Source organism: Priapulus caudatus, unplaced genomic scaffold (assembly GCF_000485595.1).
Source record: "Priapulus caudatus unplaced genomic scaffold, Priapulus_caudatus-5.0.1 Scaffold2783, whole genome shotgun sequence".
NCBI classification, from domain to species: domain Eukaryota; kingdom Metazoa; phylum Priapulida; class Priapulimorpha; order Priapulimorphida; family Priapulidae; genus Priapulus; species Priapulus caudatus.
In genome coordinates this window covers 3,987-13,457 of record NW_014579844.1, presented here as the reverse complement: position 1 = coordinate 13,457, position 9,471 = coordinate 3,987, and the positions used below count along the sequence as shown (strand labels likewise).

The following is a 9,471-nucleotide window of genomic DNA, read 5'->3' as shown; positions in this document are numbered from 1 at the left end:
CTACATATATGTACCTCGGGTACATATATGTAGTACCTGATATGACAACGACCCCTTCAGCATGACTAACCACTAGTACAGCAATGATGATTATTCACCAACCTGCTAACGGCCTGGCTGACAGAGACTCCCAGATGCAAGGGAAACGGCCTTGCCACGGCTGTAACCCAGAACGAATATTACAAACCCAACGCCGGTACACGCGACTAGAGCGATAAGTGAATGTGGCCAAATATTTGCTGCACAATAGCGCAGTCATGTACGCATAATCGTAACACTGCGCATTACACAACAAATAAACTCAAACAATTTTTTTAACAATTTTTTTAGCCGTCACCGTTTGAGAAAATCAAGATGGCGTCCGGCACCCGAAGATGAACCTACGGAATAGAACGGACTCCTGCAAATTCGCCTCCTGCACGGAAAGCATCTCGCGATGGGAGAGGTAACGACGGAGCACCGCCTGGTACCGCGCCTGATTGGGCGTCTCCATGACGACGGCCGTCACGGCCCTGTAGTTAGCGTAGAGATGCAGGATTGTGCACAGCGTGAATAGAAGCCATATCAACCTGCGAGAGAATCACACGTGAGAGAGGCTGTCAAATACCGCAGGCAGACGCCGCGACAAATATCGGTGCAGTTACAGGTGGAAGTGAGAAAAAACTGTACGTGGTCGATGAGTTGCGCGATTTCTGTAGAGATTGTAACGGATCTCATCGGTGCAGTTTGAATGGAAGTGAGAAAAAAACTGTACATGGTGGACGGAATTTACACGATTTCTATAGGGATTCTAACAGGTCTCATCGTTGCAGTTGCAGGTAAAAGTGAGGAAAACTGTACATGATAGACAGATCACGCGATATCCGTAGGGCTTGTAACGAATCTCATCAGAGCAGTTTGGATTGAAGCGAGAATAAAACTGTACATGATTGACGGATTACACTGTTTGTGTTTCCGTCGAGAGATATCTGTATTATTATTATTATGAAATCTTTATTGCATGAATTCAGATACAAATACATGTACTGACGACAGTTTTTTCATGGAGAAAAAATCTGATAAAAGCAATATAGTGTTAAGTAGTTAAAATGATAACATTTCTGACGGATACAGTACAATTACAATGCTATACAACATGAAGAAAAAATATGTATGGTGCGACACAAGCCTCGCCGGGCAAAAATCCGCGAAAACTTACGGCTGGTTTTCGGAGACGAGTGGGATCATGACGAAGCTGACAAGCAAGGCTGCGAGGTTGACCAACGTCTCCTGGCTGCCATCTTTAGCCGACACGTCGGCCATGTTGTTTCGCCTCGCCTGGTGCTGCGTCAGGGCGGCCCTGGTGGCTCCCCCTGCCACACTCACGAGAGCCTGAGAAAGAAACACACGTTTAATCGCAGGAGCGACGCGATGGCACAATGACGCTTGCGACCGTCTGCATTTTTCTGCATACTCTGTTTTGTAATTTCGGTAGAGTTTTGTAAACGACCGTTAGAGCTAACCCCACACTCTGCTTAGTACAAATGCGAAATGCATTCGTATTTAATCAAGTTCAATCAAGCTCAATCAATTCAATCGAGTTCATTCAAGCAAGTTTGCAAGTGCTACATCTTACCCTACACAATCCGGACACACAGACGATGAGTCGAAAAAAGCTCTTGGAAACCATGGACGCTATCAACTCCAAACATATCGCTGTGTCGTTCATGTAATCAGCAAATAGCCTGCAACGGGGACACGTCTTTCTCATCAGTCACGTTACTTATTTACAGTCACACGTGAATTTATTATTAAAAATGGAAAGTGATTTCACGGCAAGACATAAGCTCGGCCAAACTAGTGAAATTCTTTCACTGATAACTTGTTCGTTACTGAAGGACATGTGATGTACGTGTGATGCAGAGCATACCGGAAATCATTATATGTATCAACATGCAGACGAAACTTAAAACATACCTCCATCGTTTACAGTCAGAGTCAAGAGAAGACCTACAAGAACCAATATGCGAAATTACAAGATTAAAATCTCTAGCTTACTTATATTGAGGACACTTTATCAACACTTTTCTTATTCGTATGGACCCATGAAAATATAACCCATGAAAATCATGCTAGCAGAATATTTTCAAACAGACTTTTTCACAACCTACTAACCTCTCTTAAATGTTCAGGTGTGCATTTCAACTTTGCGTCTACAAAACAATATTTTAATAGTGGCTTGACATTATTTAATATGATAATATTCGCGGAAATTATTCATGAGAGTCTGACTAGGATACCTAGATACTCACCCTCTCAGCCATGCAAACATAATTCTGCCAACCATACTTGTTCCATCTAAAACACAATTCAGAACAAACAATCGATTTTAAACAGCAGACAGGACTATTTAGCATTTCAATACACTGCAAAACAGCAAGCTAGTACACTAAGTAAACCAGCAAATCAAATCCGCGTGGGGTAGCACAGGGGAGCCGTGCTCCGTAGAGGCTGTCCAGGCCTCTTCTTCACACATGACTAAGTACACTAAGCATGTCCTTTTCTTAATTAGCTTCAAGCATTTTTAGTGCCAGGCTGTGGACTCAATCAACACGTGACAACTCAATCAACACGTGACAAGTTATAGAACAGGTATACTTTGATATACCTTTCAGTAGCCAGGTAATGGTTGCTCCCATCGCTGTGGCCGTATCGTCTCCGACCCCAACACCCTTCAGGACGGATTGGGTGGCAAGCGTGCTGGATATACTGCTCGCAAATGCCTACATTTATCACAAGATACGTGTATTACTCTTAGTGACCTCTCTTGGCACCCCTACTGGGAGCTCATGATGCGCCGAAGTTTGTTAAGTCATTGACAGAGAAACAATTAACAGGCTCATTTGACAACACACTAACGCCCATCAATTTTGTTTACCTGTATTGTATCCCATATTTGGTAGTGTATGTAGTCACAGCTGACACTGTGTGGAAAACCTTGGGGAAGAAAAACTAGCTGCAAAGAAATAAAACGACACATTCATATATAAATTATAATCTTATTCTTGTGTTTGACAGCTACTGTGACCCCGTTGCAACATGCAGCAATATCTAGAATAAACCTGCATACACACCTGGGGAATAGGAAGCTAATTAACCGAAATACTGCCACAAAAAGATCGTACTCGTGGGACACAGATTGGCTGAGTGTGTATAAACGAAAGGCCTAGACAGGTCATCAATCCTTGAACTCATGACTTTTGCCTCTGTTAAATGTTTTTTTTTCAATATATATGATAATTTAGTCCGAATAATTCTTTTTGAATTTGCATTTAATTGTGCAATCTTGTGCAGTGCTTAAAAACTCTGGCTAGAGAGCTAGAGCAAATCAGTATTGCACTCTATGCAGCAGTGTCAATCATGGTATATGTTAGCTCCAAGAAACGGTATTGCTAGGGTTAGAATACGGTATATTGTACCGACAATTAGGTACAATTGCTAGGGTTAGAATACGGTATATTGTATAGACAATCCGTCGCACAGCCTGGTCGGGCTAGGTATATATGTATACTAGCATTAATATCTGATTACAGTTTTATAAGCGACTTGATCAGTGATCAGTGTAAGTGTGTATGTGCCATATTTTTTGTAACTTTTTATGAAAACCCCCGTTATATGAGCGGGCATCTCTATTTCTTAAGTTTTGACTGTCCCCGTCCAATGCACATGACAGATCTCTAGTCTAGGAGTCTATCTAGGCAACTCAATTGCATCGCTCCGACTTCGCAAAACAAGTTCAATAAGCTAGTTCGATCTCCCACAAAGTGGCATACATGAATCATTAAGGTCATAACACACTGCAGCGACAGCGACCCACCGTAACGACAAACCAAGGAGCTAAATATAACAAGGAGAGGAAGCGCCGCCATATCTGGCCCAAATTTGGATTCGGCAGAGACCCTAGAACAGATTAGTGTTCTATTGTCTCTGGGTTCGGTCTGCACAGCCGTTTCAGCTGATTATGGTCCATAGATGGCGCCCTTGAGGCGAAAAGCACCCAGCCAATCCGCTTTCTCTCCTTGTTATATTTAGCTCCTTGCGACAAACAACAAAAGTCGCGGCGACTGGCGCAAACACACTGCAGCGACAGCGACCGACGTTAGGTCAAAGTTCACCCAGCACTCGCCACAGTGGTACACATCATCACATGAACAAACGGCAAAAACTCATGCTGTTGCTTTTAAATAACAGGCCGCAAAAACTCTCTAGGTATAAGGATAAGATAATAAAGTAAAATATACGCAGCAAATTATCATGTACTCAGTATTGTACGTACTGTCACTACTGTGTCTAGCGTGCCACAGCTTGCACGCTTTGGTTAGACTGGTTCGCGACCCCATTGTTTGTGACATGCGGCGCGAGTTTAGCGCCGAAGACCAGTCTACGTCTTGGCTAGCATTATGGGTTATTTATGACGTGATCGTTATGTCACGTGCCGATGGAAACGGCTGCGATTGGCTATTTGTAAAGTGTCGCTCGCGACTGTCGCTGGAGAATAGAAACGTTCCTAAATATTTTTGTCGTCGAGGTTAATGTCGCTAGTCGTTGTCGCGTGTATGTGCAATGGCTCATAGAAAACAATATTTTCTAATTTTCTGAAAAGTCGTTCGTTGTTACGTCTCACGGTCGGTCGCTGTCGCTGCAGTGTGTTGGTCTATACTATAGTCAGTAACACTTATTCACCAATATTAATTGAGTGATCGATGTACACAGGGGCTTATTAGTAATACTAATAGCAAAAAATATATGAGACTGGACAGTCTGTAAATGACTAGTCGTATAGTGTACTGTGTTACGTGTACTGTGTAGTTAAAAACCTACTCTAAAGAAACTGATTAGTGAAGTCCACTGACACCGGATGCCTTTCTTTTCAGTTTTGACTCTCAATTTTAACTTATCCTCAGACTTGTCACTAAAATACGTTTGTTGTGACTTATGTGATCCAAACCACTCATAACAAACTGTGTCACGCTCTAACAACTCCTCGATATCCATCGGTTTACTCATCGCTTAGAAAAATAGGTAAAAACTAACAGAGTGCCACGCGCCATCAAATGACTGCAATGTTTACATCGCGAACATCCGGCTACCGATCATAAAAATCACTAATTTTATACGCCCGGTAACGCTTATTATTCGCTAGGTGGCACCACTACCTAAGACACTGTACCCGGTCACGGCGAGGTTACGTGTGTTTGTTTGATCTATGGTTTGAGGACGATGGCACCGAAGTTAGTTCACGTCGATGGCTTTGATGCCGTTGTGAAGGCGTTAGATGAGCACAAAGGAAGCTCGGTTGTTTTTGTTCTATTCTGTGGATCCCGTACCGCTAGAGGCGTGAGCTGGTGTCCAGACTGCGTAACGGGTAGGCATTGTTTTACAAATATCAAGAGTCAAAGTTAATTGCAAAATATCAGCTGTGCCATGGGCCGTAACCTTAATGTAAATATATACAGTACTCGGCACCTAAGTACAATGTAAATACAAAATTAGGACGGAAGTGCAAGTTACTGTGCATTGCTATACCTAACCACAGGCACTTGGGGCTGAGTCAGTAAAAACTGAAAATAATATGAACGCACATTCGGTCTTGCTAGTACGTAGAGCTGAGAGGGTCTATGGCCCCCGGGGTACTGCCGGAACGTACCCTGCATGGGTACGGTCCGGTATACCGGAACGTACCCTGGTACTATCTAATATGCCGAACCGTACCGCACCGTACCTCGCCTACTCCACTAACGAGTCTAGGGAGTCGCCTACGCCTACTCCCTAAGCCGAACCCTAATCCTAACCCTAACCCTAACCCTAATCCTAACCCTAACCCTAATCTTAACCCTAACCATATCAAATAGTGACCAGGGTACGTTCCGGCATACCGGACTGTACCCAGGGTACGTTCCGGCAGTACCCTGGGGGACATAGACCCTATGAGCGCTAGTAGAAGACAATCGGTCGCACAGCCTGGTCGGGCTACGGCTACCCCTCAATTACACTTCCACTGTTGTGTCACTGTAAATCAACTTGCTTTCACAAAAACTAATGTAGAACTTGCCGTTGCGAGTGTGCTGTGTCGCCATTATAATGATATATATATAGATCTAGATATAGATCTTCTATAATATTATAATGGTGACACAGCACACTCGCAGCGGCGAGTGCGGGAGCGGCTAATAAAATAGTAATAATCACCTTCTGATTCTTGTTTATGTACTTGTGCAGTTTATGTTTATTTATTACCTTCATGTTCAAGGTAACCTTGTAGGTGAAACTACGATAGGCACAAGCAAACCTAAGTGAAATGACCATAGTCTAGGCAACGAGTCCTTATCATCATTCGAATTTATGGCATACTGTTCCACCTACTGGCCAGATGGGTTCTGAGTTATTATATGCAGGAAGAAGGTTATAAGAATAAGTCCATATTTGCAATGTATCCACATTAAATCCACAACACACTGCCTGCGATTGATCCTTAAGGTAACAACTTACATATATCTCTTCACAGTCTGTGTTGATGACATTATATTTCTCGCTTACAGCCGAACCTATTATTCACGAGTCCTTCAAGAAGTGCCCGGACGATCATGTGCTCATACACTGTACTGTCGGAGAGAGAAACTTGTAAGTTTCATCTCTACGCTTGACACAGTATGATATGGAGCATAGTTAGCGTAACACTCGGTGCGTTTTGGTTTGATTCAATAACTAATCGATCATGTTCGTTTGATCCTGATATGTGCCCGAACAACCACCGGTCATGTTATAACCAGTCTGTTGCATCTGTTCGTAAGTATTTCATTAGCTAATGAGGTTAATGGACAGAGTCAATAGCTCAATAGCTCATCAGCTACAACTCATGACCATCTGGTGCCTAAAAATCTCTAACATCATTGAGAGTTACAACATTAATAAATTGAAGGAAGCATGGCTCGATTGAACCACACTTGTGTTCTTTTGTATAGTTATTGTATGAAGTAGCGTAGAGTTAGAGTGCATATTCGTAATAAGTTAACTCATTTATTTTACAGCTGGAAAGACAAGGCCTGTATCTTTAGAACTGACGCACGATTCAAGTTAAACGCTGTGCCAACACTAATGCGATGGGGCAAGGTATTAATATGTGTAAATTCCTGTTATATAATTTATTATACTTGCTATTGTGATTTTGTGATGCTATTGCTATGATATTTTATGTGCTATTCATTGTGATATCGATTTTATTGACTGTGCATTCTACGCAGCGAAGTATACCAGTATATACAGTAAGCTTAAAATTCATCAAGCAATATCAATAATCGTCAGTGTCTAACAGACAGAATTATAAGAAATTTGACTTTTATTTACCATATATTATTATTATGCTTTATTTTGCAGCCTCAGCGGTTAGAAGAGACGCAGTGCACGGATCCTGGCCTCGTTGACATGCTATTCGAAGATGAATAAAGTTGCCTGTAGGTGGCGCCACGATTCAGTTTTTAGTTTTCAGGAAATCGTACATTTCCAAATGCTGAAGTTTGTCCTTGTATACTGCTTGGTAATTTAACATGTGCCTCTTTTCACAACAACAATATAATACTGAATTAGTCAATTCGAATGTCCTAATAATTTAAAATGAGAACACCCTAAAGAAAATGATGTTTTATATTATTTTCAATCAGGTCAGCTATCCAATTTCGAACTTCCAAGATTATGCAGTCATTGTTATTGAGAACTACTGCACTAACGGGAGTGTATAAATGTATTTAAGTATTTTAATTAGATAAAGTAGTATTCTGGATTATGTTTCACCTAGAAATTTCAAATATTGTAATTATGTGATATGTTGCAAATACAGTTTCATACATACAGTAATGTGGTTTAACTCTATAAAGAGATGTTGTGAATTAGTTTATGTGGCTATAAGCCTGGTTATGAACAATGACAAAAAATGTTAATAAAAAATAATTGATGACTACATTATTCTTAGTTAATATATTTATAAATAGTATATGTACTGAACACACAAAAATAATTTCCCGTATATGTTCTGCTACATGGCAAACTAGTTTTAATTATACATTGGTTCATTTTTAAATTCAGAGAGTAGTTTGCATTCTAACATGATACACCAATATCATATTTTGCAAAAGAAGTTGGACAAAAAAGCATACTGACTACTACGTGAGCGTTTAAATTAGAATATGCTGTTATTGAATGAAGAAGTTGCTTAGAACATTTAGGCGAAGTATTTTGCTAATCGTGTATTAATTACAGAGGATTACAAACAAATATGTTTTTACAGATTTTGCATCTTAACCAATGCAATTTGCGTGTGTGTACGCTACTCATGTATATCTAGCAGACCATTGATGCTACATCGCTTAGAAGTTAGATTGTACATCTTACGTTATTTTATACGCATGCATTCCTGCCCTTCCATGTCCTGTTGCCGTCTACTGATCTCCGGTGTGTATTCAGAGTACCGCCTTCTCCTATCGGCCCACAATACGCGGTACGATGTATTTAATTTCCCGCCGCGCCCTGTCGGGTCCCGCGAGGCATCCGGGTCATTTGGATCCGCGCAATAACTTTGAAGTCGCCGCCGCCACAGACGAACGAGAATGAACGTGCGCAGAAGCATGTAGGCGCGCAGAGCTACGCTAGGCCTTCGCGTTAGCTGGAAATTCCGCGAGGAAATATACAGGAAAAATGACATATCTTTCACATCGGATAGGAAGATGATACGTGGATTACTATTGCTAAGCCTGGTGTTGTGTGTCCCTGCACTAGGCCACGAGAGAGCCATTTTGGAAGTGATTTTATACGAGCAATCGGAAAATGGCGAGTTCCAAACGTACACATCGGAGCTGGTGGGCCAGTATTCTGATGCATCGGAGAAGACCAACGCAGAAGGGGACATTGTACAGGTAAGGTCTCTCTAGTTTTGCAATGCAGTATCACTGGGTAGTGCGTTTGCGATTCCTTGGCTCGTGTTTGGTATCTTGATCTTGATGTTTTTTTTGCACACCCACATGGATCCCAATCTTATCAACGAAAGTTTAGGTCTGATCCAAGATAGTTTGTCGGTAAACATTACGTCAGGCAGGCCCCTTGCCCTTGGAGCCACAGGCACTTGGAACGTTTCCAAAAAAAAATGTAAACACGAAATGTATTTACTACCAAAGTCTTAATGTTTCTCTACTCTATTTCGCCTATTATTGCCGATAACTTGCTGTAAAGCTGTAAATGCCGTTAAAATGCTCATCTGCAACACACAAGTACACCACACGCCCGCCCTGTACACAAACAACATGAATAAGAGAGAATGAAACAATCATAACAAATGATGAACTCTCTTATTAAGTTATTTATTGAGACGTTCCAAGTGCCTGCGCTTGGAGCTACATAGAGAGTACTCACTAACAGAGTGTTCTACAGCGGTTCCCCTATGTT

The 9,471-nt window shown here is 41.6% G+C and overlaps 2 protein-coding genes across 2 annotated transcripts in view; one reads left to right on the top strand and one right to left on the bottom strand.

Moving 5' to 3' along the window:
- LOC106819052 (RUS1 family protein C16orf58 homolog) overlaps nt 1-5,113 on the bottom strand; it is a 7,323-nt gene extending 2,210 nt beyond the window's left edge. Inside the window, exons 1-9 of the mRNA XM_014823712.1 lie at nt 4,861-5,113; nt 2,918-2,995; nt 2,648-2,762; nt 2,292-2,337; nt 1,957-1,989; nt 1,616-1,724; nt 1,199-1,371; nt 385-569; nt 71-160 (exon numbers count right to left, since the gene is read on the bottom strand). Of these exons, the coding sequence (XP_014679198.1) occupies nt 71-160; nt 385-569; nt 1,199-1,371; nt 1,616-1,724; nt 1,957-1,989; nt 2,292-2,337; nt 2,648-2,762; nt 2,918-2,995; nt 4,861-5,046 (1,015 nt within the window). The 5' untranslated portion in view covers nt 5,047-5,113. The remainder of the gene's footprint in view (nt 1-70; nt 161-384; nt 570-1,198; nt 1,372-1,615; nt 1,725-1,956; nt 1,990-2,291; nt 2,338-2,647; nt 2,763-2,917; nt 2,996-4,860) is intronic.
- Nucleotides 5,114-5,197: 84 nt separating this feature from the next.
- LOC106819054 (thioredoxin domain-containing protein 17-like) lies at nt 5,198-7,996 on the top strand. The gene is made up of 4 exons (XM_014823715.1): nt 5,198-5,404; nt 6,579-6,660; nt 7,068-7,149; nt 7,414-7,996. The coding sequence occupies exons 1-4, from the start codon at nt 5,260-5,262 to the stop codon at nt 7,480-7,482; spliced, it is 378 nt and encodes a 125-aa protein (XP_014679201.1). The 5' UTR covers nt 5,198-5,259; the 3' UTR covers nt 7,483-7,996.
- Nucleotides 7,997-9,471: the final 1,475 nt, after the last annotated feature.

What these genes read in the sequence shown, in the direction of transcription:
- LOC106819054 (XM_014823715.1), top strand. Translation starts at nt 5,260, where the DNA reads ATGGCACCGAAGTTAGTTCACGTCGATGGCTTTGATGCCGTTGTGAAG. An exon ending in ACTGTCGGAGAGAGAAACTT is followed by an intron (nt 6,661 to 7,067) that starts GTAAGTTTCATC and finishes TTTATTTTACAG; the next exon opens with CTGGAAAGACAAGGCCTGTA. An exon ending in CACTAATGCGATGGGGCAAG is followed by an intron (nt 7,150 to 7,413) that starts GTATTAATATGT and finishes TTTATTTTGCAG; the next exon opens with CCTCAGCGGTTAGAAGAGAC.